At 42.3% G+C, this 27958-nt stretch overlaps 2 protein-coding genes and 1 long non-coding RNA gene across 3 annotated transcripts; 1 reads left to right on the top strand and 2 right to left on the bottom strand.

Moving 5' to 3' along the window:
• Nucleotides 1-1182: 1182 nt before the first annotated feature.
• On the bottom strand, nucleotides 1183-2574 carry marveld1 (MARVEL domain containing 1). Its single transcript, XM_079559659.1, has one exon. The coding sequence runs from the start codon at nucleotides 1929-1931 to the stop codon at nucleotides 1434-1436; it is 498 nt and encodes a 165-aa protein (XP_079415785.1). The 5' UTR covers nucleotides 1932-2574; the 3' UTR covers nucleotides 1183-1433.
• Nucleotides 2575-6193: 3619 nt separating this feature from the next.
• LOC306965728 lies at nucleotides 6194-10585 on the bottom strand. Its single transcript, XR_013793059.1, has 4 exons — nucleotides 10541-10585; nucleotides 10318-10473; nucleotides 10154-10246; nucleotides 6194-6511 (listed from the first exon to the last, which is right to left on the bottom strand). It is a non-coding gene; the product is annotated as an uncharacterized lncRNA (long non-coding RNA).
• Nucleotides 10586-24299: 13714 nt separating this feature from the next.
• avpi1 (arginine vasopressin induced 1) lies at nucleotides 24300-26814 on the top strand. The gene is made up of 2 exons (XM_079560249.1): nucleotides 24300-24694; nucleotides 26150-26814. The coding sequence occupies exons 1-2, from the start codon at nucleotides 24333-24335 to the stop codon at nucleotides 26382-26384; spliced, it is 597 nt and encodes a 198-aa protein (XP_079416375.1). The 5' UTR covers nucleotides 24300-24332; the 3' UTR covers nucleotides 26385-26814.
• The last annotated feature ends 1144 nt before the right edge of the window (nucleotides 26815-27958 follow it).

The raw sequence follows: 27958 nt of genomic DNA, 5'->3' as shown, positions 1-27958 counted from the left end.
GCTATTGCCCATTTCACCCAATCATATTACATTTCAACAGGAAGTATAGTGGAAACTTTTAACATACAAAAATGTAAAATATAAACTCCTTTGTAGAAAGAAATACAGTTGAAAAACGCTTTACAAAAGTACAAAATTGTTAAAAAAAAAAAAAAAAGAAGAAAATGAGGGAGATCAAACTGCATGGAGGATAAACTAACAATCCCCGTTCACACCAATGCTTATCAAGTCATGTTTTGCGAAAAAAAAAAAAGCAGGATGTAGCTATGACTAGTTCCCTCATTAATGAGAAAAGCTATGTGCACATTACCGTAATGCTGACATGTACGGAATAAAGCTGTCATTTCTTTTGAGTCGTTATTAATGAAATTCTAAATGAATAATACAAAATGTTAACCGAAGAAGCTTGATCAACTTTCAGCATCTCACTAATCGGTGTTATATGTAATTGGCACTTCCGGGTCAAATGGTCAAAGGTTTGGTTCAGTAGCGCTTTGAGCTGTGAAATGTTGTTTTATTTGGAATGTTAGTTTAGGCTTTGCCCAAATCTGAAAGCTTCTTAAAAAAAAGTGTCAAAATAGCGACAACAATGAGACGAAAACCGGGATGAATAGCCTATAGGCTGTAAACTTTTAGATTTGGGTAAAGATGAACTGGAGAAACTGCAGAAGTAGCCACACCACATGCTTTTACCCTTTTGAACAAAAATGTCAAAACTTGTCAAGAAGTCCAAGTCAAGTCTCGTGCTATGAATTTCAAGTTCTTTAAAGCATGGGTGCCGATTTATGTTCTTCCCAGTGGGGGCCCAGTCAAAAAAAAAGAAAAAAAAAGTCAAGGGTGAGGTCGAACTAGCAATTTCGTGGTTGGGACCCCGGCCACTCTACCTATGGAGTTAAACGAACGGAGCAACTGGCCATCAATGCAGGTATATCAATTTTATGAACCGCCCCACACTGAAAACTGAATAGCGGCTTTACAGACTAGGTGTTATTTATTGAATAATTTTGTGATCAGGGAAAAATTCGCCTGGGTGCCCAAATATTTGAGTGGGTGCTCCAGTCCCGCGGCACCCACGGGATCGGCGCCAATGCTTTAAAATCTTTGTTAATGTAAATGTGAGTCCCAACTAATTTGTTAAGTTTCAGTGGAGTTCTGATCTAAAGTCCATGGTATTATCAAGTCTCTGGTTGCTATACTTGCCAAGTCCACACCTCTGCCGTTTACAGCTGCACAGTTATGCTGTAAGGAAAAACGCAAAGATCGAGAAGACACAAGGAAAAAGTCCAGCACCACAGACATATGTAAAAGTTTGATATCTGGCCCTGGGAGATATACAGTGAAGTCAACTATCCCTCATCCTGCTTCTTGCTCTCCTCTCTCCCCATGCGTGCCCCCATTAATCCCGTGCGTAACGGCCCATCTTCGTCCACTCCTCAAACGACCGTCTGCGCTCCTCGGCATTTCCTGCACGCGCAATACACAAGGGACACGAGGTAGGCGACGCAGGCGAGGCAGGCGAACACCGCGGCCGTCAGGTACACCTTGTACAGGCACATGTGCTGGTACTTGTCCAGGTTGCAGTACGAGTTGCGCTCCGTTTTGTAAATCATCACTCCGATGGCCGGGAGGTACAGCGCGGCGGCCGCCACATCGTGCGCCAAGTTCGTGTCGAGCCACCGCTGGCCCCCCACCACGGGGACCAGGTCCTGCTTATCCAAGAGGGTGAGGAAGAACAGCGCCAGGGTGAGGAGCCAGAAAAGCACGGCCACGAAGAGGACGAAGTGAATGGAGCCTTCGTATTTGTTGGCGGCGATGGTCACCCACAATCCGGCGCCGAACGCGATTTGCAAAAGGCGCAGGATTCCCAAAAAGGTCTTGAGGAACTTGAGGATGTTGGCCCTCACTGGCGACTGCGGGGCTTGGGGTGACATGTCTGATGTCTAGCCCCCTTTCTCCGAAGTCCCTTTCGAGCGCCGTGCCAGATGCGAACAGCTGTGGGGGGGAAGGAGCCGCGCGTAAAAACAAAAAAAGGCGGATCGAAGCGCGTAAAAGGCGATGCAAAGTTGGCACAGAGTGAGGGAAAGTGTCCAAAAAACAGTGGGGTTAAAACTTGGTGTTCTTTCCACGGTTTGGTAATGAAGTCTAGTATTGTGTGGGGCCCGTGTTTCGTCTTTTCCGTTTCCTCTGCCGAATGTAGCGCTTGTATCGGGGGGCAGGCGGACGGAGAGGGAGGGAGAGAGAGGGAGAAAGAAAGAGAAGGGGCTGGAATCTAGACCAGAGCCCGCCTCTCCTCCTTCTCCTCCTCTGGGCAGGGCTGTCGGTCCGTGATGGGTCCATCCCTGTCCGGTTCATTCTCAAGGCGTGTGCTGGAGAGTTTTACTGGCCTCAGGGGAAGGATGTGTGGCCGCTTGACGCACGCCAAAACAGCGTCAATAATGCCCGTATTCATACTGTGCCATAGCAGCGGTCAAACTAGTGGAAAATATGATTTTTTTTTTTAAATGTTGGAGCAAGTCGTGTATCCCGTTTATTAATTCCTGTTATGACGTGCGGCACTTTGATCGTATGAGATTCCGGTTGGTCTAAAAATGTGAATGTTTCTTTGCGTAGTGTGTGACATTTGGGGTAGGCTTACGTCACCAAGGAAACATGGCGTTTCAACCTAGAGGACCATTTAAAACTTACATTTTTTACATTTTTATCGCAATATAGTGCCTTTCTACCTGCTTTAGGCACTCAAAGCGCTTTACATCAAGGAACCAGTCACCCGTAAAAAAAAAAAAAAAAAGTTTGTTTTACGCAACGTGTCCACCACCAGGTGGGGCTATTTTCCAGCAACCATGAACATCACCAAAATTTAACAGGGTGGATGAAATTGTCTGCAATGATACAATAAAGATATGCTGTATTTCAGGCTCTTCGATTTTATTTTATAGTTTACATACTAGCAACACTGCAAAATTAACAAGTAAATAAATAAATAAATAAATAGATATTGTTATAACAAAGAAGAAAAAAAAGTTGTGTGTGTGAGTTGTTGACAAGTTTGTTGCTACTGTTATAATCTAGACTGCCATGAGTAAAGCCTGGAGTTTTCCTCCCCGTTTTTCAGTTGCATCATCCACACTCAATCCCACACATATGGATTGTCACAGTGCACAAGGGCAGCATTGATTTTGTAATTGACTGATGCGTAAATCTGGGGTTTAGGCAAATTTGCTCGTGGATGGAACACTTTGTATTTCACTGGTTAAAAGGGGACGTGACGTTGCTTTCAAAATTAAATGTTCCTCATTGACGCAATCGGTTGGACATGGGTCTGTATTGCTGTAAGACAGGCTTACATCACTTAAGGATGTGTAGAAACAGAGAGCAAGAGTGTGTAAGGCCAATTAAGGTCAGGGGAATTATTATTATTATTTTTTTAAGTTAGCATCAGCAAAAATGTTCGTTGTTTTCTTCTTTCTCTTTTATGCAGCATACAAAGTGCCATAGCAGTCATGAGTCATCTATGTCATTTTTTCACTCTAATCAATTTTGTATTGTGAAAATGTTTCTGTTGCGTTCCATTTGCAAAATGGCCTTGTGCAAATCATTACAGTGTAACATTATATTGATATGTTTTACGTCTTGGGGATAGTTTATTTTTTCAAACACTGAACACTCTCAAAGCTGAACTCTCCCCTTCCTTCCCGCTGCATCCCCCATCGTGTTCCTTTAAGGGGCCAGATGCAAGTTGGCCCTTTTATACTCACTACTACCACTTCAGGTCATACGTGTAATTGCACCTTCTATATTAAGCTCGTGCATGACGCCAATTCGGACCCGAAGTAACAACTTTTTGAGTGACAGTGCAGGATTTTAGCAGCAGTTGTGGTGAACAGGTCTAATTCTACACATTAGGACATTGCTGGAACATGTAGGGTGAGGAAAATACATAATTTTAACATTTTTAAACTCTGTATAGTCCCTTTAAGCAGGGACGGTTTTTCCTATAGGCAAACTATGCAAGGTGCGTAGGGGCCCCGCACCCGCAAGGGCCCCGCATCTCAGTCAAACTACATGTTGTTACACTGATTAATCAACGTGTTGTTACCGGCCTATTTGTCTCAAAGATGATCCACAAGGTTCTCATGCACGCAGTTACTTACAGTAATGCTGGTTCTCTGAATGTGCACAGTCTAAAACGAATTGGGCTACTCACAGGCTAGTTCTCTGTGGTCAGACAGAAATAACCTCCAGGTGCAGGTTTCAGTTAGTTTTAAATCAGCGGTTCCCAAACTGTGGGTCAGGGACCAGAGGTGAGAGAATGTGACCATTTCACAGTGGCTTAGTGGTTAGTGGTTCTCACACAGAGGGACGGGCCCTGAATTGAGGTCATTACGTTCCCCTTCTGCCCTGCACTACTGCACAGTGGAACCGTTTTTGACCGTAAATGTTTGTTTGCTCTTCGTCGAATAACCATGGCATGCGTACTGTAGGGCCCCCGTGTGGATTTTTGCTTAGGGCCCCAGAAGGGCCAGCACCGGCTCTGCCTTTAAGTAGTCTATATTTGATATTGCTCCGTACATAATGTTAACCTCTTAATCCCCACCTGAACTGAGCACATCATCTCTAGTTTGGCATTACCCAAATCTAAAAGCTTCTGGAAAAAAGCATCAAAATAGCGCCAAAAAAAGAGAAAACAAGAATGAAAACGCAACAAAAAAGTTTCGAAAAGTGACCAAAAAAAGTCCCAAAAGAGCAACAAAAATGTGACAAAAATGTAACAAAAAATGATGAATGTGCAGTAAAAAAGTGACAAAAAACTCATTAAGAAAAGAGGTAAAAATGTGACAAAAACACAATTAAAAAAAACCCCACAAAAGGCGCAACAAGAAAGTAGCAAGAATGTGAAAAAAGAAAGTGAAAAAAGGGACCACCACTCGGCAACAACGCAAGGAAAAAGATCAGGTTTGAAGGTCTCAGCTTTCAAATGAGGCACTTCTCTGGTCTAGGGGTTCCAGTGCAGAAGCTTTTAGATTTGGGTAAAGCCGAACTGGGGACATGCACTTGGTTATGGTTAATTGTTGTATTTTCCCACCAAAGCTTTGAGAGTAACTCAGTTTTGATTCTCCATACACTGTAAATTGTGATTAGTAAACCTTACTCAAAAAAATTGCAGACACAAATTGCCACAATTTAATTGAGTAACAGTAGCTACCACTAGAACAATTAAAGCATACTCTCAATCATCAATGAAACCTTACTCTTTATGAAGTAAAGTTTACTCTCTATCATCAATGAAACCTTACTCTTTATGAAGTAAAGTTTACTCTCTATCATCAATGAAACCTTACTCTTTATGAAGTAAAGTTTACTCTCTATCATCAATGAAACCTTACTCTTTATGAAGTAAAGTTTACTCTCTATCATCAATGAAACCTTACTCTTTATGAAGTAAAGTTTACTCTCTATCATCAATGAAACCTTACTCTTTATGAAGTAAAGTTTACTCTCTATCATCAATGAAACCTTACTCTTTATGAAGTAAAGTTTACTCTCTATCATCAATGAAACCTTACTCTTTATGAAGTAAAGTTTACTCTCTATCATCAATGAAACCTTACTCTTTATGAAGTAAAGTTTACTCTCTATCATCAATGAAACCTTACTCTTTATGAAGTAAAGTTTACTCTCTATCATTAATGAAACCTTACTCTTTATGAAGTAAAGTTTACTCTCAATCATTAATGAAACCTTACTCTTTATGAAGTAAAGTTTACTCTCAATCATTAATGAAACCTTACTCTTTATGAAGTAAAGTTTACTCTCTATCATTAATGAAACCTTACTCTTTATGAAGTAAAGTTTACTCTCAATCATTAATGAAACCTTACTCTTGGTGATAGTATTGTACAATGTATATCCTAAAAACTTTAATACCCGATATTTCTGCATGTGTAATAAAACAAGTTGTTAGAACAAAAGTGCATTTATTTATTTTTTGCAATGAACAATGCAAGTATACAGTAGCACAGTGAAAACTTTGCCCAATTATAAAATCTTGTATAAAAACTAATTGGAAGAAAAAAAAAAAAAGCAAAACAAAATTTTAAAAAAGTGTCATAAAACTGTGAAATGTGAAAAAACCTGGACCATGACCTTAAACACTGAAACTTGAAGTACCGCAAGAAAACTATGCTAACAAATAGTTCTTTAGGGTCAACAGTTTGGACGGTAGACTTTGTTTTCCTAATCCAAGCATCACGGACTGAATGCACTTGAAGGTGTTGTGCATCGATTTAGGATAGTCCAAGTGTAAAACGTAGGTAAGAGCAAAAAAAAGACAAAATGCCCGTGGAAGGTCACTGATGTTGTTTAAAACAACGTTTCCTTCAATGACGACCACATTAGTTTTACTTGTTTGGTGGAAGGTCTCGGCGTTGCTGGTAGAACCACCAAAGTCATCTTCATCTACTGTGAGCACACCCATAACGACCGTCGCCACCGTCTCATCCATTGATGTTTTCTGAAAGGGATAAAAGGATATACAGGTCCTTCTCAAAAAATTAGCATATTGTGATAAAGTTCATTCTTTTCCATAATGTAATGATAAAAATTGAAAAACTTTCATATATTTTAGATTCATTGCACACCAACTGAAATATTTCAGGTCTTTTATTGTTTTAAAACGGATGATTTTGGCATACAGCTCATGAAAACCCCAAATTCCTATCTAAAAAAAATAGCATATCATGAAAAAGTTCTCAAAACAAGCTATTAACCTAATCATCTGAATCAACTCATTAACTCGAAACACCTGCAAAAGGTTCCTAAGGCTTTTAAAAACTCCCAGCCTGGTTCATTACTCAAAACCGCAATCATGGGTAAGACTGCCGACCTGACAGTGTCCAGGAGGCCATCATTGACACCCTCAAGCCTAACCCCATAGAGAATCTGTGGGATATTGTGAAGAGAAAGTTGAGAGACCCAACACTCTGGATGAGCTTAAGGCGGCTCTCGAAGCATCCTGGGCCTCCAGAACACCTCAGCAGTGCCACAGGCTGATTATCTCCATGCCACGCCGCATTGAAGCAGTTATTTCTGCAAAAGGATTCCCGACCAAGTATTGAGTGCATAACTGAACATAATTATTTGAAGGTTGACTTTTTTTGTATTAAAAACACTTTTCTTTTATTGGTCGGATGAAATATGCTAATTTTTTGAGATAGACATTTTGGGTTTTCATGAGCTGTATGCCAAGATCATCAGTTTTAAAACAATAAAAGACCAGAAATATTTCAGTTGGTGTGCAATGAATCTAAAATATATGAAAGTTTAATTTTTATCATTACATTATGGAAAAGAATGAACTTTATCACAATATGCTTATATTTTGAGAAGGACCTGTATTAGCTTTGTTCTTGCGTACACATAGTTGATTTCATTTGTTTGTTCGATTAGAACTAATTTGCTCCAACTTGAACAACTAAACAGATTACTTGCAAAAAATATTGCTTCGTTGCAACTTTAAGCTCAAACTTGTCTGGATTTTTTTTTTTTTTTTAGACCAATGCATTACTTCATGGCAGCCCACCATAGTCTCGTTTGTCTGACGTGGTTTAAAGTCAGACAGACAGGGAACAGCAACAATCATTATAGCAGCAGCATGATATAGACTTTGCTTTGAGCGCTGTTGAGATTTGCTCCAATCAGTTTTGTAGGTTTTAGCTTTCAACTGATGCGTTAATCTGGCCTACAGGCTGTAACATTTTAGACTTTGGTAGAACTGAACTGGAGAAAATGCGTTCGGTTAAAGCGGGGTTAAAAGCCAAATTCTTAACCCCCTCATTTTTGTCTCTATTTCACACTTTGTTCAACCTTTTAGATTTGGGTAAAGAGACAGAGGCAGAGACAGAGCGAGAGGCAGAGAGAGAGAGAGAGCGAGAGACAGAGAGAGGCAGAGAGAGCGAGAGGCAGAGAGAGCGAGAGGCAGAGAGAGAGAGGCAGAGAGAGAGAGAGGCAGAGAGAGAGAGACAGAGAGAGGCAGAGAGAGAGAGGCAGAGAGAGCGAGAGGCAGAGAGAGAGAGGCAGAGAGAGAGAGAGGCAGAGAGCGAGAGGCAGAGAGAGAGCGAGAGGCAGAGAGAGAGCGAGAGGCCGAGAGGCAGAGAGAGCGAGAGGCAGAGAGAGCGAGAGGCAGAGAGAGAGAGGCAGAGAGAGAGAGAGGCAGAGAGAGAGAGACAGAGAGAGGCAGAGAGAGAGAGGCAGAGAGAGCGAGAGGCAGAGAGAGAGAGGCAGAGAGAGAGAGAGAGGCAGAGAGAGAGCGAGAGGCAGAGAGAGAGCGAGAGGCAGAGAGAGAGCGAGAGGCAGAGAGGCAGAGAGAGCGAGAGGCAGAGAGAGAGAGAGGCAGAGAGAGCGAGAGGCAGAGAGAGAGAGAGGCAGAGAGCGAGAGGCAGAGAGAGAGCGAGAGGCAGAGAGAGAGCGAGAGGCAGAGAGGCAGAGAGAGCGAGAGGCAGAGAGAGCGAGAGGCAGAGAGAGCGAGAGGCAGAGAGAGAGAGAGGCAGAGAGAGAGAGGCAGAGAGAGAGAGAGAGGCAGAGAGAGAGAGAGGCAGAGAGGCAGAGAGAGCGAGAGGCAGAGAGAGCGAGAGGCAGAGAGAGAGAGGCAGAGAGAGAGAGAGGCAGAGAGAGACAGAGAGAGGCAGAGAGAGAGAGGCAGAGAGAGCGAGAGGCAGAGAGAGAGAGGCAGAGAGAGACAGAGAGAGGCAGAGAGCGAGAGGCAGAGAGAGAGCGAGAGGCAGAGAGGCAGAGAGAGCGAGAGGCAGAGAGAGCGAGAGGCAGAGAGAGAGAGGCAGAGAGAGAGAGAGAGGCAGAGAGAGACAGAGAGAGGCAGAGAGCGAGAGGCAGAGAGAGAGCGAGAGGCAGAGAGAGAGCGAGAGGCAGAGAGGCAGAGAGAGCGAGAGGCAGAGAGAGCGAGAGGCAGAGAGAGAGAGGCAGAGAGAGAGAGAGGCAGAGAGAGAGAGACAGAGAGAGGCAGAGAGAGAGAGGCAGAGAGAGCGAGAGGCAGAGAGAGAGAGGCAGAGAGAGAGAGAGAGGCAGAGAGAGAGAGAGAGGCAGAGAGAGAGCGAGAGGCAGAGAGAGAGCGAGAGGCAGAGAGACAGAGAGAGGCAGAGAGCGAGAGGCAGAGAGAGAGCGAGAGGCAGAGAGAGAGCGAGAGGCAGAGAGGCAGAGAGAGCGAGAGACAGAGAGAGGCAGAGAGAGCGAGAGGCAGAGAGAGAGAGGCAGAGAGAGCGAGAGGCAGAGAGAGAGAGGCAGAGAGAGCGAGAGGCAGAGAGCGAGAGGCAGAGAGGCAGAGAGAGCGAGAGGCAGAGAGAGCGAGAGGCAGAGAGAGAGAGGCAGAGAGAGGCAGAGAGAGAGAGGCAGAGAGAGCGAGAGGCAGAGAGAGAGAGGCAGAGAGAGGCAGAGAGAGAGAGGCAGAGAGAGCGAGAGGCAGAGAGAGAGGCAGAGAGAGAGAGAGGCAGAGAGAGAGAGGCAGAGAGAGAGAGACAGAGAGAGGCAGAGAGAGAGAGGCAGAGAGAGCGAGAGGCAGAGAGAGAGAGGCAGAGAGAGAGAGAGGCAGAGAGCGAGAGGCAGAGAGAGAGCGAGAGGCAGAGAGAGAGCGAGAGGCAGAGAGAGAGAGGCAGAGAGAGAGAGAGGCAGAGAGCGAGAGGCAGAGAGAGAGAGGCAGAGAGAGGCAGAGAGAGAGAGGCAGAGAGAGCGAGAGGCAGAGAGAGAGAGGCAGAGAGAGAGAGACAGAGAGAGGCAGAGAGAGAGAGGCAGAGAGAGCGAGAGGCAGAGAGAGAGAGGCAGAGAGAGAGAGAGGCAGAGAGCGAGAGGCAGAGAGAGAGCGAGAGGCAGAGAGAGAGCGAGAGGCAGAGAGAGAGAGGCAGAGAGAGAGAGAGGCAGAGAGCGAGAGGCAGAGAGAGAGCGAGAGGCAGAGAGAGAGAGAGGCAGAGAGAGAGCGAGAGGCAGAGAGGCAGAGAGCGAGAGGCAGAGAGGCAGAGAGCGAGAGGCAGAGACAGAGCGAGAGGCAGAGACAGAGAGGCAGCGAGAGCGAGAGGCAGAGAGAGCGAGAGGCAGAGACAGAGAGGCAGAGAGAGCGATTCATTTGATAAAAACATAAACCCGCACTCACAGAAGTTGTCTTGAAGAACTGGCTGGGGTCATCACCAAGAACTACTGCCAAGCCTTTGATGACGACGCTCCGTTGCTCACTTACATCACTGGCCTAAATTTTGAAATAAAAATTATTTGTACTATATATGTATATGATTCGAGTGCTATTAACAAATTATTTACCAGATAATCTCTCTGCAGCAACATTGACAGCTTCTGTCCAACTGCACCGGTCTTTGTTTTGTAGAGTTTTATCAGTTTCTGACTATGTTGGTCGATGGCTTCAAAAAAGTCACCCTCAACATTTTTGCTGGTGATTCTCCCAAATTCAGCAAATACCTAGAACACACAAACGTTAAAATGTAAAATTATAATCCATCATAATGACTGCATCATATGAACTTACTTGTCGTTCTGTGAAGAGCGCTGGCCATCTCTCTAACATGTCTTTGAGTGGTGGTGCATTCTTCACAATCTCTTGTCGTCGGAACGAAAATGTCTGTTCCATAAGACTTGAAATCCTACTGAGGTTTTGGCTTCTTTTTGACATTTCTGCGGATATTGATACTCTTGCATGTTCCATGCTTGGAAGGTCCTCTCCCTCTGGCAAGTTGGGCAAATAATTTATTTCCCCTCTTTTGGGACGTTTCACATTTTTGCTGGAGACTTCCCCTTCAGGAAAACTTTTGCTTCTTCTTTTTCCATTTATGGTCACATCCTCGAAACCTACTTCCCTCAGCTTTTTACGTTGGTAACTCATCCTAAATTTCAGTTTACTTTTCCAGTTCATCCATCCTGGAGGTGAAGGTTCTGTCAGACATGGGTGCTTGCTGATAAGAGCTTTGGCCACACCTTCAAAGTGCTCGTCATCAGGGTATGCCTTGAAAGTGTAGATCTCCTCAGCTAACCTTTCTATGATGTTGTGCTTCACATCCCATGTTAGTATCAAGCGTGTTCCATTTTTGAGATACTGAAGATCTCCTTGTCTTAATCGGTATCCAATATCAATGGAGAAGTTTGGTATGTCAAAGAACTCAGGCCACTCTTTATCTCTCAGTGTTAAAGATGATGAGGACGACGAGGAAGCACTTGACAAAATCAGTGTGTCTGCACAACTTGATTCACTGCATGCACTTGGTGATGTTGGAGAAGACACAGAGGAAAGTTCCAGACATACTAAAGGGATAACTTTTAGTGTTGCTTTGTTTTGAGGCAAGTCATTGATGTTTTCCAAATTGCAAAGAGCACTAAAATCTGCATCCTCATATTGCACTTTGAAGTCGTATGGCAGATTAAGTTGCCCTCTTAGTTGGTCTTTTAAGCCATCAAGTGTCACAGGCCTCTCTTGTAGTACAAGTTTCCTGGGGAGTAGAGTCCTGTCAGTAACATGTATAGAAAAAAAATAATTCAAGCCCCTTGATTTTTCAGGCTTATCAGTAATTTGATCACTTTCGCTTGGTATCTATATTTGTGTGGGGGTTAGACTTGGGAGGACCTCAGCTGGGCTATGACTGGGCTTCAAAGTTTAAGGTGCAATTGAGACTAGACTCAGGCTGGGGGTTGTTTTTAGGGACAAAATAGGGTTTATTGGAATGTGGAATATTTTTATTTACTCTGGAACTCTGATTCTTTCAATCCATCTTTTGACAAAAACAGGTTAATTGGACCCCAGAACTAACCCAAAACTAACTCATGGCAACATTTGGTCTTTGCACTGTTTCTGTGCGGCTAAAAGGGCTTTTTATCCATGTAGAACTGTAGTGTTACTGCAATACCATGGAAGTGCCGATCCGCGGCAAAAAGACAAAAAAAGAAGGTAGGGTGGAATAAGGTGAAAAGTGTTAACTGTTGGGATGCGTGGATGCACTAAAGCATCGATACCCCGATGTGATTAATTAATCTTGACCCCAGTGTCCACAATTTGGTTCATTTTGGCTATGCAAACACTGGCCAAAAATTCCACGCCTATCAAAACGGGACTGTCGTACAAAATTACCCAAATACCTTATATCGTCATCATTGACAATGACTCGCAGCATCACTCCCATAGCCATTGTTTATTTCCCTGAAAAAAAAAGAAGGAAATATATGTTACCTATTTATTTGCATAATATGAAATGCTTCAGTGTAATATAGGTTTTTCCTCGAACTGTGTACAGAGAGAGGGGGAATGCATCATTAAGTTCATTCAACTCTGTCACGGTCAGGTCTGGCAGTCGGCTGTGACAAAGCTCATATGCCCGAAGATGCTCATCGTACCATGATGTGGTGTTTCGGCAGACAAAGACAACACTAGTGTTAATGATCAAAATCTTGTCAATTTGTCTAAAATCTGGCAGTCCCGAACAAGATCCAACAGATACTATCATGTTAGCTGCATATTTGATACCATCAACGGATGCTGAGGCAGCAACAAGGACTGTACCCTGAAGAGAAAATCTTTGCCGAAGTGTCTGTTGCACACGATCAGGAAATGTAGCAAGAAGTACAGATCTCACCTTGTCAACTTCAAAAGAAGGTCGGAAAAACGAATTACTAGCCAAGTGAAAGGCTATCATATTCTGATGTTTCAGAGCCAAAGTCAATGGTAAGTTTTTGAAGTTCTGAGTATAACGCACGATCTTCTTAAAAAACTTGTGCTTACCCTCAAAACGCATTGTCCACACATTAGATAATGGCCCAAAGGTTCTGATCATTTCAGGGTAATGCTCGATGTAATGGTGCTTAGGTCTAAGCTTTTCTGATGGAAAGACTTGCTTCAACAAATCTCTGTGGTCAGCAATCTTGCCATCAAGGTACTGAACTGACTCTTCGGTGAAAGTCTTGGACACAGTCAATTCTACAATATCTTTCAAGATCAGTAAAATCTCCCAGGTTTTGTCTCTTTCTGGGATGTGGTGGCCAATCATAAAAGGCAAGAATCTGAGAAGAGCCCAATTTTCATGACCATTGCCTCCTATAGTTCTGTTGGCGAAACAATTCTTTCTTATGCATTGTGGTTGGTTGGTTTTGTCGGAAAAAGCATAGGGAAACTTCTTGATGGAGACATTTAACGTTTCTAAAGAAAAGTATCCCTTTGAGATTAGACTATTGAGGCATAGAGCAATTTCTACAGGAACCACACCTTCCAGAAGGTCATGCAAAATGTCCGGCGGAAATCCATCAACAACATGAAAGTTTGAAAGATTACTTGAAAGTGGACAGCTTCCTTTGACACCATATGTCTGTGCCTTGGTGGGGTCCTGCATTACTTCTTGCACATGTCTGTCATGACTTTCTGGAGTTCTTCTTACAAAAGATCCTGTTCTCACATCTTTCACTTGTATCTCATCTCGCTTTGCCATACAGAATCTACACGGTTGATTAACTGTAAAACTCTCAAAAAAACCTCCCAATGAATGTGCTGCTAAATTGTCTGCAGCTACAAATAGCACAGTTCCTTTTACACTGGTTCCTAACTTATCAATGTAAACGCCGTGTTGTTCAAGGAAAACCAGGTCTTGAATCAAAGGTGACAATATTTTGCTGTAGCCAAACTCTTTGATCTTGTTCGACTTGCAAAGCAAGGCAAGCTGGATTGAATGCAAAGAGGAGCGATGTTTAGGGTGAATGTTGCATAGCGTCCAGTAAAACGCACAGAGTTTGTGTTTGTTTCTGGACGTTCCTAAAGGGTTAGCCACTTCAAAATCATCTAGATACAAGCAAAGGGCGATACGAAACTGAGATTCTGTAAGAAATGAATTTTCTTTGAAGCGGCAACCATCCCTGTACGACTCAAAGTCCTTTGACCTCTCTGGTCTTTCTGACATGGCCTCCTCCAGAATATCTGTGTTTCTCAGCAAGATCTGTAACATTTCAAGAATGGGGACATATACAATCGTCTGGTCATTTTCGATGATGTACTCAACAGGCTTTACCACAGGGAACTCTTCAGAAATGAAAGATTTCCTTTTATTGGTAGTTGACAGTGATCCTCCAGTTGATGTAAATTTTACGAACAAATTATTTTCCTTTAAAGCCACCATTACTTTAGCCATAACAGAAGGATCAACACTCCCACAATGCTCAGTTATAATATGTTGCAGTGAAGAATGCAACAATGGTTGCGAAAGCAAAAAGATCTGGTTGATCTGTTCAATAACTTCTTGCAGGGCATTTTCAGAAATATTAAAAATGGATGACATCTTCAGAAAAAGGGCAGCCAAATTATGCTCCAACTGTTTCTCCAAATCATCTTCATTGTCATTCCCAGCAGTTAAATCCAAGTCAGTATCACTCAATTCTGTTTCAGGATTTAAGACATCAGACGCATCATCTGGGGCTTGACCTTCAAGTATGTTTTCTTCAGAGACTATTTCAGGCTTCAATGACTGTTTACTTTGCACTGGATGCTCTTTGCTTTTGTGAGAATTAAAAGTCGAATAAACATTGCTCTCAAAAGAACAGCCTTTATATGGACAGCCTACTTTTTGTTTTAACTTTATATGTCCTCGCAAATGAGTAAAGAAGTCTTTTTCAGTGCAAGGTTCAACAAAGTCGCACAACTGGCAGTGATACACAGAACGATCTTTTTCTTGTTCCTTTTCTTGGTGCCATCTAGATAAATGCAGTTTGAGTGCATTGAAGGTTTTAAATGTACAAGGACACTCAGTATGGAGACATGGTATTTGTGATGATCGAGTGTAGCTCCCATGTTTTAAGCGGCAATGTTTTAGTAAGTACCCTCTTTTTTCAGCCACAAAATTGCAAAACTTACAGGGCCACTGCATCAAGACTGTTAATCAGCTAGTCTGTAAAAAATAAAAATAAGAACATTTAATTATTTGTTAACTCATAACAAAACAAACATTCATTGATGAAATGTGGATTTGTTACCGTTTGCATCAAGATGGTAGGTCATGCTCCTCACTTAATTTTCTTTAATTGAAGTCTAAAACAGAGAATATGAACATAAATAGCTTATATTTAGATTGTTCTGAGAAACATTAAAAAAATAAAAGCTCAATACCGAAGTCAATGACAAAGTGTTTTTGAGACACGATTAAAAAGGATCAAGGATCAGGATTCTTGTGCCCATTTTACAAAGTGCATTTGAAACACATCATCGCACTGGAAAGGCTTTTCTTTTCATGCTTCGTCACATTTATCAATATAGCGGTGATCTACATGTACATTTTCTAAAGAATGATGGGCACTCCCTTTCTCAACTCAGATTCAGAAGACTTCACTTCACCCAGAAGAGCAATTAATTTGCATCTTCCCAGCCAAACATTTGTCCATGTCATGAATACAGTACATAGAAGAATACGCCTAACACATACAAATAAATAAAATAAGTCAGCAAGATAACCCAAACTTGGAGCCATAATTGATCTAAGACGACACATTAATGATTAAAATGAGACTTATATAACAGCTTCCTTCCGTTTGATCTGCAGTTTAACAATTTGTAAAACGAAATTGTGCGCAAATAAATGTAGCTCTTCACTTTCACCCGTTTCACCATCCTACAATTCACAGGACGCTCCTACATCTAGAGTTACACTTCTGCGTTTTAACAATCCACATGGGCTTGCATCATGAGAACAACATACGAAGTAGCTACTAAATTATCCATTTTATTCTGTGAAGAGGCAAGAAGGGAAAAATAAACGGTAGGCCTACTTCGCTATGGGTTAAGCTAATTTTAAAGAGGGGGTATTATGCTTTTTTCAGCCACATAGCACCAGTCTATAGCACACTACAATGATGACGAAACCTTCTGTTGGTCTGTCAATGCAGTAAATTAGAATAACTGCCTTGTATAAAATTGCTCTTTCAAAATGGTGGTAGCGAATGACTTGAAATAGGCCTCTGTCTCTTTAAGAACCTCTGACCCTTTCCGACACGCCCCCTCCACACGCTGTCTGTGGCATGACAACAACACTGCGCTCGTTGTCTCAACTGTATTGAAACTACGATCGGTGCATTTTAATTTTTATTGTTGGAAAGGATCTACTGTTTATCACTTTGTGAACAATGGCCACACAGGATATTATTTGGAGACAAACCTTCCACACCGGACGCTTGGAAGGGGCTCTTGCCTGAAAAATAACTGCTGTTTGGAGGCTTCTCTTTGCATCTGCCATGCCCTATGGATCTCTAACTATACCCCCATGGACGACACCAGGATCTGCAGGAGCCCATACGATTCAAAGACGGACATTATCTGTGCAGGTGGACAGTGGTTTTTCGAGGTTACCCGTTAGCTTGTTATAATCGACTACAGCTCATTGTTGATGAAAAGTCTGCAATAAACCACAAATGTGTAAAGCCAGGCTCATTGTGTGATCATCGTAAAGGCTGCTTCAAGTAGTTGCTGCTTTATTGACGTTATTTGTGCATAATATGCTGCCTGTTTTCAATGAATGTTGTGAAGGTGAAGGTTGTTAGCTTGTCGCGGCTAATAGTGCCTTAGCTCCGGGACAAACCACTCGGCTACGACTCACTGTAGATGAAATGTGAGCAATAAACTACGAAATCAACAAGCCTGGCTCCGTGTGTGATCGTCATAAAGGCTGCTTCAAGCAGTTGCCTGTTTTAGTGACGTTTTCAATGCATAATATGCTGCTTGTATTCAGTGAATTTTCCCGTTAGCTTGTCGCGGCTAGCTTGTTAGCTCCGGGAGAAAGCCACTCGGCTATGACCCATTGTAGATGAAATGTGAGCAATAAACTTCCAAATCAACAAGCCAGGCTCCGTGTGTGATCATTGTTAAACGGTTCTTTATGTGTGTGGTGGTTTTATTGACTTTATGTGTGCATATGTCTCGTTTTCACGTGATGACTCGAGGTTTAGCTTAGCATTAGCTTTCTCCGGAGGCTCTGTGCATCATCAAGGCCCAGCGCAGAACCAGACACTGAAATAAGCGTTCTTGTCACCGGTTTTAATCCTGGGTGTTTCAGTAACAGAAACACTGATGTGTGTCTTTGTAAAAGTCTGCTGTGGCTCCGGTTCACAACACATGAAGCTAATCCTCCATGATGACTCTGTTTACGTCTTAGGGCTAGACACTGCGGGGAGGGGGTTCTGCTGAGGAGCAGTGGTTGGTTACTCGGCTGGTGACGAAAGGTTGGAGGCGTATCCTGGAGGTCGAGGGCGTTTCCTGAAGGAATCAGGCGTTTTATCCCTAAAATGGCTGCCATCGGAGTTTTTACAGATTACTCGAAAATACGTGAATGTGCTAAGGCAACACTTCAGGCATGTTTTTAATGAGGGAATGACTTAATAACATGATGTAAAGCTTGAAAAAGTCGATTTTGCATAATACCCCCCCTTTAAGGAACCGCAGTCAGAATAAAAATGCTGCGACGCTCATCTGCAGGCGAAAGCAAGCTTCCATTATCAGCCCGGAAAGTACCGCGGAGAGCTGAGCATATGACACTCGGTTTATTTCATTATCTAGGCTTCGCCCCGGTTAAACAACTACGCGACTCTCGTTACCCCGGGATTCCACATCATCCACCTGTGCGCTCAGCTCCACTCCCCCCGACTTGGCTGCGAGATCAACGCCCACTGTCTACGCTTCAGTCCGCCCCGGTCCTCTCCGCCAGTGCTCCAGCTCCACGAGGAGCACGCGCACAAAGCAACGACTTTGAGAAATAAAACTCCCAATCAAATAATAAACTATTTATGAGCATGCGAGCTATACCGCGTTTAAGCATGAAGCCAGTGCCCCTCATGCGCGGGGGAGAGGCAGAAAAAAGTTACGTGAAGCAACAGAAGCTTCATCGCGTCGTGTGATTGTTTTTGTGATATCAAACTCCGCAGAGGCAACTATCGAGGTCACTTTGTGTGAAATAGTGACATTTTTGTTAAAATAAAGTCCGCTTGGAGGGTGTTTACTTTGAAAATACGGATATTGTTGTCGTTCTCTTTCCCGTTTGGTGCGATCTGAACTGTGGAGCTTGATACGGCCCGAGCCGGGACATAGACGGACCTGAAAATAGGATGGTTGATCCGTATTTTTATCGTGGCGAGGCGGAGGCCACTCGGAGCGGAGTGGACGATGTGAACTGTTTCTGAACGTTCAACATAGCAACGCATTTGCTGCGGAGGACTGGGCGAAGTGGAGCGGGGCGAGCACGGAGAATGTGGAAGCACCTCACATGAATGCCACCGCCACACGGTTAAAAAAAAGTGATCTAATGTACACATAGCGTGGCAGATGCTGCCTATTGCAAAATAACATCCAGTTTCAGACAAATTGAAAGCGGCGCACTCGCTACAGTCAGACGGAGGCAAGTAACAGGTAGCCCGGGGAGAGAGGCAGCAGCCCGGAGGAGAATGTGGAACTACTCGTTGTATAAACAAGCGTGTGTTCAGTTCGCCCATACAAAAAAATAATTTTCATTTTAACATTGATAAAATGTCTAAAGTTATGAACACATTTGAATTTTTTTTTTTAAATAGGCACATTGTGGGAAAACCGTATGCCACAGGCCTACATAACCACTGATAGACACTAAATACACATTACACCTGACAGAAGTAGTTAAAATATGCACATCGTTTAAAAAGCGAAAGTTAGAAAATTAAAAACAAGAAAGATTTACTTACCAAGCAGACACATTCAAGTCCTCCACTCCATGTGCTCTGAAGATCATGGCCGCTAAGACAGGAAGTGATTAGAGGCGCCATGTGGTGTAAAACTGAACTGCGCATGTCACTTACACTTACTCAAAGAATATAAGCATTGTTTTGTTTATATGCTTACGTAAAATACTGACTTTACACTCATAATTTAAGTTGTGGTTGATGCAGAAACACAATAAAGAATAACAGTACAATACTCAGTAAGTGCAATTTGATCATATCATGTAAAACTCTGTTTTTGACATGAATGTATGGGTTACTTGTGGTGAGTAGGTAAACAGAACACTTGGGGAAAAATAAAGTAAACTATTATCAATTCACTTATGTAAGGTTGGTATTAACATTTACAGTGTAGGCGCTTTTCGTAAAGCAGAATTCACAATCAAGAAAACTGAACTGAACATTACAGATTCATTTTATGCATTCGTGTTCAGTCCATGACTCTGCACAAAGCATTTGCAAACTCAAAGAGCTGCAACAGGCTTTTCCTACAGAAAGGCAGCAGCTGCAGCCGACGACGGTCTCCCTCCTAATCTTAATCATCTTACTCTATGCATTACTACTGTTTACTTGTGCGTCACCGCTCGTGCGTATCACATGTCTCTCGTCTTCATAAGCGACAGACGCAGGGTTTGCCAAGCTCTATTGACGTCAATGCCCTCACAGCCTCCCTCCCGATACTCCCCCCCCCCCTCGCTCCCCTACGTGGCTCAATAATCCCGCCCCTACGTCTCCATTGGATCGGACCGCGGGATCTCGTTGACGCATGAGGACGCCGATTGGCCGCTGAGGGCTCAAGGACGTGATTGACAGGTGGATGGAGAGAGGGGACAAACGGAACGCAGGTGAAGGCGAAGAAAGGCAAATTCGTGTAGTTTTTCGCTGGACGGTGGACGAGTCGCGCGGCATGAGGCAAAGAGGAGCGAGTCTGGAGACGTTCTTTTGAGGTAAGGAGCGTTTCCCACATGACGGTCATAAGGTGCGCGCGTCCGTGTCAAAAGCAAGTGTTTGTGGAAGGCATGCACTGTACACACTGGCCTTTGTGCATTAGCTCTTTATTTACCTATCGAGTTGACCCCAGGAACGCGGTCTCCTGGCGAACCGCGACTGACTTTGCAGCAGCGCGCTTCCTACTTTGAACAAAACATGGCCAAAAGCTGTGATGTAGCCAACATACCTGAGCAGCAACGCGCAGATCATGTGTTTTTCACACTTTGCAAAGCTAAAGTAAGGTTCCTGTGCAATATGTTATGCATACATACAGTATAATGGGGTCAGACTGCCTTAGCAAAAAGTTAATCCAAAGAGTGTGAGCTATTTTGATGCGTAATTAACATGTAATGGATGTTTTATTGTGGTAATTTGTAATCCATGTTACTTTTATAGTACAGACTACAAGCCTGTGCAGAAAATGAAAAAGGGTCATGCAATAATAGGCTACATTTGCTCATTTTAGAAGTAGCTAATATAGGAAGAATTTGCACCAGTGCTAGAAAGAGTAAAATGCTGGAGTAATCTAAAGGAAGATCTAAAGTTGGTAAAACAATTTTTCGCAACCATTCATTCAAATTGCGACTAAAATACCTATTGCATTCATTTTTGGGGAAAATAATTGTTTGCATTGACATTCTTGAAATTGTCAATATGCTACTTTTTTTTTTTTTTTTTTTACAATTGTGACACTTAAACAGTAAACAAAAAGTTCTTTATACTAAATTTCCAATTAAACTTGTTCTTCTGAAGTCTTTGACCACAAACTGAATTACATGTGAGTTTTGACGTGGTTGCCCTCGATGAACGATTTAGCGATTTTTCTGACTACCAACGTTATATAGCCTATATATTTGTCTCCACGTAAGAAAAAAAAATCCAGATTTAAAACCCGGCGTGCACAGTGTGGAGACCATATATTGACCCGTGACTTTGGAATAAATGGGATCCCTTTGTATCGCTGTGCTCACTGTCTGTTTTGGAGCAGCACATGTATTGTTCCCATGGGAGGCCAGGGAGCTATCTGACTGAAACAGGACACTTCCAGGGACTGAACACAAAGAAAGGATTCGCTACTCAAAAGTGGCATGTTCCATTCTGCTTATGGAACTGTCATCTGAATCAAAAGCTATCAATTGATCATTATGGGCAAAATTAGTGACTGCTGCTGTGAGCGTCCATTGATGTTGCACAGCGCGTTACCGTAGTATTGTTGTCATGGTGTTAGCTGACTCAATATCCATATCGTAAAAAGCCACAACATCATTCTATCTGTCTGAGAAATCCATTTTTTTTTTTCATTTACAGCCTAAAGGCCGTGGGAACCCAGGGTGCTGAGGAGGCGGCAGCACCCCCTGGTGGATAGTTTGGGAACTGCAGGCCATATTAATAAATAGGAAAAAGCGTTTTGGGGGTAAATTTTGTTCCCCAGCACCCCCTAACTAAAATATCTTCCCACGGCTCTGTTCACAAGTGTAGTTTTTACATTCACATCTTGTGTCCAAAGACTTTTAATGCGAACAATAACTCCAATATTTTACCATTTTCTCCATTGGTGTACCTTATTTGAATGTGAGTCTAAACGGTGACCTTTCCCCTTTATCTAACCGACTATCTAACTAACTACCAGTGTGTAAGTAACACGCCTAACTACATGGTTACAATAAGCCTTTTCATTAAAACAAAAATTTGAAAATATTAATCGCAATTAATCACACTTTACTTTAGCACTTTTTCAGTTTCCTTGTTCCTGCGAGACGTTGATTCAGTTCAAATGAAGCAATATCAGTTCAAATGTAGGAAAATACAAAGAAGCATCTAAATCATACCTCTTAAAATAAATACAACCCCTAAATATGTTAAATATTTAAATTTAAATATTTAAATATGTTGCTTCAATGCGGTTAATTGCCATTAATTCAATACAAAGGCCATAATGAACCACCAGTCCCACCAGTACTATGAAAAACGGCACCCGTGTCCATATTGGAGACCTTTGCAAACATGCATGCGATCGAACCCCATCCAGACGTCTTTTGCAATGCCCTAAGGGATCAGCGGGACGTCACACGGGGACTGTATACACACAAACATGGCTGTGTGCACCGTGTCCTGTCTCACGGTGGTGATAAGGGCCACATTGTGAGTCAGCTGCTGCGATCTTCAATCCTCGACTTCAGGAGTGAGCCGTAAGCCCATTAGCTGCAGATGGTTTCCGTTTCTGCTGCCATGTTTCCATTCGGGAGCAAAGTAGGACACTCGGAAATCAAGTAGACGCAAGTAGTCAGTTAGATAGTTGGTTAGTTAGCTAGTATTGTCGACGAGGGAAAAGGTCACATATTGGTCACCGTTTAAACAGAGCTCACATTCAAGTATGGAACACCAACGCATGAAATTAATTCATCGAAATATGTCCCGGCCCTAATGTCATGTTTATGTGGCATGTTTTCAGCTTTAGAGTTCTGTTCTGTGGCATTAACCTCTTAACTCCCGCCTGAACCGAGAGGATCTTTTTCCTCACGTCATCAGATTTTTTTCCATCATTTTTTTGTTGGGTATTCATTTTTGTAACTTATTTGTCATTTTTTTGTAACTTATTAGTAATTTTTTTGTAACTTATTTGTCATTTTTTTGTCACTTTTTTGTCATTTTTTGTCAATTTTTTTGTAATTTGTTTGTCAAATTTTTATCAAATTTTTGTCACATTTTGTCACATTGTTTTTGTAATTTTTGTCACATTTTTGTCATTTTTTTGGTCACATTTTTGTCATTTTTTTGTCAAATCTTTATCACATTTTTGTCACGTTTTTGTCATTTTTTCGTCAATTTTTTGTCCATTTCTTGTGACATTTTTGCTACTTTTTCCGCAATTTTTCGGCACTTTTTGTCAATCTTTTTTTCACATTTCCATCATTGTTTTTGTCTCAGTTTTGTTGCTATTTTCACAGCTTTTTTTCCAGAAGCTTTTGAACTGGGGTAAAGAGAAAATGTGCTCGGTTCAGGTGGGAGTTAAGGGTTTAAAAGATCTTCAATTATATCGGTTATCGCAATATATAAAACTAAATTCAGGCCTGTTGTAACCATGTAGTTAGGGCTGTTACTTGCACACTTTTCTATAGTTATTTACTTATAATTACCTTTTCCAAAAGTAGTACTGCTAGGATGACAGTAGGGCTGCAACTAATGATTATTATCATCGCTTGGCAATGAATGGTGTATGAACATTTTATTTTTTCATATTTTTTTCTAATCACATAAAGCTAAAGTGATGGAGTAAACTTAAAGTGAGTGTTTTTGGAGGCTCTTGGTGTCAATTCTGACTTCTGATTGGATGAGACACAGACAGTTATTACTGAAATGTTCAATGTACAAAACACTGCAGACCCTAGCTTGAAAAACAAAGTAGATTTCCATAAATAAAAAAAAGTGAATTAAATTTGTGCTCTATTTAAGTCTGTGTTTACTAGAAAACGATGAATCGATTACTAAAATAGTTGACAACTATTTCAATAATCGATTAGTTGTGGACTAATCAATTAGTTGTGGACTAATCGATTAGTTGTTTCAGCCTTAGATGACAGTTTCTTGGCTGATTGAGCGATCGTCTCATGGCTGGAAGGTTTAGCGGCTCGAATCCAGCTCCCAGATCATGAGATATGAGATGAAAGATAGAAGAAGCTCTGTTTAACCGCTTAACCCCCACCAGGACTGAGCTCATCCCCTCCAGCTTCGTGGAAAAAAGTGTCAGAAATGAGGATGAAAATGCAGCAAAAAAAAAGCATAAAAAATTAACAAATTAAGGCCACAAAAGAGCAGCAAAAAAGTTACAAAAGAGCAACAAAAATAGAGATGAAAGTGCAACGAAAATGCAATAGAAAAGTCACAAAAAGTGATTTAAGAGCAACAAAAAAGCAACTACAGAGCAACAACGATGAAAATGCCATAAAAAAGCAACAAAAATGTGACAAAACTCAACAAAGAAGTGGCAAAAATTGGATATAAAGGGGGGGTATTATGCAAAATCGACTTTTTCAAGCTTTACATCATGTTATTGTGTCATTCGCTCATTAAAAACATGCCTGAAGTGTTGCCTTGGCACATTCACGTATTTTTGAGTAATCTGTAAAAACTCTGATGGCAGCCATTTTAGGGACAGGTTTGCCTGAGTCCTCCTAGGAACGCCCCCACCTCCTGGAGACGCCTCCGAGCTTTCGTCACCAGCCGAGTAACCAACCACTGCTCCTCAGTAGAACCCCCTCCCCACTGATGCCACAGACAGCGTGTGGAGGGGGCGTGTCAGAAAGGGTCAGAGGTTCTTAAAGAGACAGAGGCCTATTTCAATTTCACTGGCCTATAATGTGTTTGCTCCAGTTGGTAAACTTTTAGATTTGGGTAAAGCTGAACTGGAGAAAATGCTCTCGGTTAAGAGAGTTAAGTTTCTCAGTAGCAGGGTGAGAATTTGACACTCACCCAGACTAAATATATATAATTTGTATTTGTTAGTATTACTTGACATTATTCATTGATCTAATATTTGTCCCCTTGTCCTCTCCAGCACACACACACACATATATATGACCCCCTCCCCGTTGCTGTTGTGGATGGACTCCGGCGCGGCCCCCCCTGCCCCCCCTTCGTCCTCCTCGGTGATGGCGGGGCCCTCGTCAGTGTGGAGGCTCTCGGACCGTCGCAGCAGGAAGGCCGGCTCCGGGAACATCTTCAGCACCGTGCACCTGTGGCAGCTGCAGAGGCTGTTCCGGGCGGCGGGGGACCAGGACGCCGAGCAGAGGGCCCAGCTGGTGTGGGGCCGCGGGGACGAGGCCGAGCTGGCGCAGGCCCTGGTGGCTCTGAGGGCCCGCGGGCAGAGGAGAGGACTGAGGAGCCGAGGGAGGGACGCGCTGGGGGCACACTGGCTCCGAGCGTTCAACCACCTCAGGTACGCCACCGTTTTTTATTTCCTCATGGTTTTTGTCAAAGCAGGGCTCGGGACTAAGTTTTAGGGAATAATCGGAGCATAATTCAGGTGTACCATTTTTAAAATGCCCCAAAAGCATCCCAAACACAGGACATGGCTATTACTTAATACATTTTCTAAAATCATAAAAATGAGTCAAACAAGGGGGCGTGACCTAACCGAGAGGGAAGAAAACCTCTATTTTTCACTCTTTAGCCGTTTTCTATCAAACAATAAACATATTGGATGGATGTTTTTTTCACAGTACATTGTTCAGTAGAAGTGAAGCACTCGTTGAAGTTAATGTTAGCTTTGGTAGCTTCCTACTTAGCATTGTCCGTTTTTAAGTATTTATGGGCTGTTGAACCACTTTGTTCCTCTCCATGTCTTTGTATATTTATTTAGCAGGAAAATATTCAGCATTTGTGCAGAAATTGGAGAAAGTTCAGTTTTGGCTTCTTTGTTTTCCCCCTCTGGCTGCTTCGAACATGACAATATATATTATGCTATTTAAGGCAAAAAAAATTACCTTTCAATGGTTGTATGGATGATTTAAATGGAACCTTTACTTTCCTGGGTCACTGAAGGGTCAAATATTCACTAATGTTGCATAATGCGCCTTCTTAAGTTGGACCATTACTTACTTATTAGACACTGATAGGAAGTGACAAACAATTTGGCAAACAATTTGCCAACCATGTTATGTCAATACGTTTGTTATGTGTGACATCACACACAATAATTAACTACCTGCAGGTCCAAACTGCTGAGAGTTCCATAGATAAACACATCTTCTGCAGAAATAACAACAGATAAAAGGCCTGTTTTACACCTAATTTGAAGCAATATAGCTCACCATTTCTCCTGGTAAAATGAAGATATTTTTTATATATATATATATATATTTGAAATAAGCCTTCTTTGTGCATGAAAAAAAAATAATGCCAGAAAAGCATACTAATGAAAATCCAGGGTAAATTAAATATTTCTTTGTGATCAGATGTTTAAATAGAGCCTTGTAGTCGGCTCTACAGCAGTTTAAAATCAGCTTAATCCCATCATAGTAAATAGGTTTGAAGGAAGTTGAGAAATTACATCATTACTTAGCAAAGGCAGATGAGTCAAACTGTCACTTCCTGTCAGTGGTTTAAAAATTCAAATAAAAATAACTTTTTTGCCCAACATTTCTTTATCTCATGAAATTTGCTGCTTCACTGAAATAAAATGATAATTATTACTTACAACAGACGTCATCCATCTAAATAAGTCATATTTGCAGCCTTAAAACCTGTCATATGCACTTTAACAGAGGAGATTTTTTTGAAGTTAGTGGTGCTTGTGTTTCCTCGTTATGTACTACTTCTTTCATTGTGTGCAAAAACAAAACAAACAAAGAAATCACTCATAATTAAACTTTTTTTTCTCTGTATGCCACAGGATCGGTGAGAACTCTCAAAGTCCTGTGGGGAAAGATCCGGAAGAACCCTGCTCCGAGTCCGAATCCGACCCGCACGACCCTCTTCCGAACCACCCGCACTGGGACTGTCCCTCTTCCCCGGGGCCCTCGGACCAGCCGGCTGAGAAGTGGACGGGCAGGAGTGGCCCGGGGCTCAAGAGAGGAGCGGGGGCAGAGGTCGACCCAGACAGATACCTCCACCGCATCCTGCACTGACGACTAAAGCACGCAAGCCTAACACGGGACATCACGGGACCTGCTGTCTGTTAAAGGCTTCAGGGCAGTTTGCATTAAAGCTGACCCACGAAAAGCACAAAGTTATCTGAATATGATTAGCATTTAGCTCAGAGGATACGCTAATTGTTATGAGGAGCATCTCATAAGATCCGTACACGATGATGTTTAAGGAGGCTCTGATGCTGTATCACCCAAAGCGTTTCCCGGACTAGCCCACTAGCTAACTGTCAGACAGACAGACATTAACTTTGGAACACCGTTTCTCCTTTTTTTTCCATGGATAATGATGTCTGCAGTCAGGCAGACCTGGCACAGAACAAGCTTGTCTTCTCTCGGATGACAGGACCTGTGCCGAATTAGTGTGAATGTCCGTATCTCTGTTGTTAAGCCATGTCTCCACGCACACAGAAACACAGCACACAGCGAACTTAAAGTGCCGATCCGATACTGGTATTGAATGTCGGAGCCGATACTGGAAAAACTACGATATCTGGTATCGGCTCCAAATATCCGATACTCTCACCGCTTTACAAAACTATCACCTAATAAATCTCAGTGAATATGAATGCTGTACCTCATTTTGAAGGGCAGAACCTGAAGAATTCAAGTGCTGAGTGAGTTTTAACCTCCGTAAATATATTTTTGATCACCACACAAAATGCTGCGGCTAGCTACAGTATGCTAAAGCTAGCAGCAAACTTTTCTGAACACACTGCGCTGTGGCAAAGCGAAAGCACTTCAGATGTCAAAGAACTTTACATGGTGAGGGCGCTCACTCTGCCACTAATAATTACCTAGAACTGTACCAAAAATGTCTAATACAGAGTGAGTGCTCACTTATCCATAAACAATCTTTGATTTTCCCCTCAGGTAAAGATGTCTCTGTTGCGCTTTTCAATTTGCCTAAAAGCTCAAGTTCCTCATTCAGTCATGGTTTAGTCCTCTGGGTTGACAACTGGTTTAGTCTAAGTCCTGGTTTAGTCCTGGCTCAGACCTGGCACAGACTGCGGCTCTACCATCTCTATTACCAAAGTTTAGTAAGTTATAGCTTTGTTTCGCTTTGAGAAAACAGCTGCATTTGCGCAGAAGTGGCTAATTATGTACACACCTATGTACGTTCATCTTGCTGTTTTTAGACTTGTTGTGGGTCATACATGGAGATAAAAAGTACCTACCAGAGCTTTTCGGTCGTATCCAGCCCTGAAGCTGTTAGAGAATAACTGATCTAACACTTGTTATGTCCAAGTTCATTCATTTTATGTGAGTTGTTTATATTAATGTTATATACTATATACTACTATATGCTATACTTAGAGAAGTCCAGTCATTCTTCTTTAGTGTTTTTCCATGTAGATAGATGTTTTTGATAACATCTTGTTTACAAGACAAGATTTTATTGATCTCACCCTGGTGAAAAGAGGACCATTCACTTTTTCAATCACAACAGCTGCTTTTAAGAAAGTCTCTTGGTATTGGTTAATATCGGATATGGGTAGATACTCAAAGCTCACAGCTGGATCGGTGCATCTCTACTTAGCAGGCAAAGGTATAGT

The sequence above is a fragment of the Gobius niger genome, assembly GCF_951799975.1.
Source record: "Gobius niger genome assembly, chromosome: 7".
In the NCBI taxonomy this organism is placed as follows: Eukaryota; Metazoa; Chordata; class Actinopteri; order Gobiiformes; family Gobiidae; genus Gobius; species Gobius niger.
Note: the sequence above shows the minus strand (reverse complement) of the source record. Positions and strands in the feature narration are given on the sequence as shown.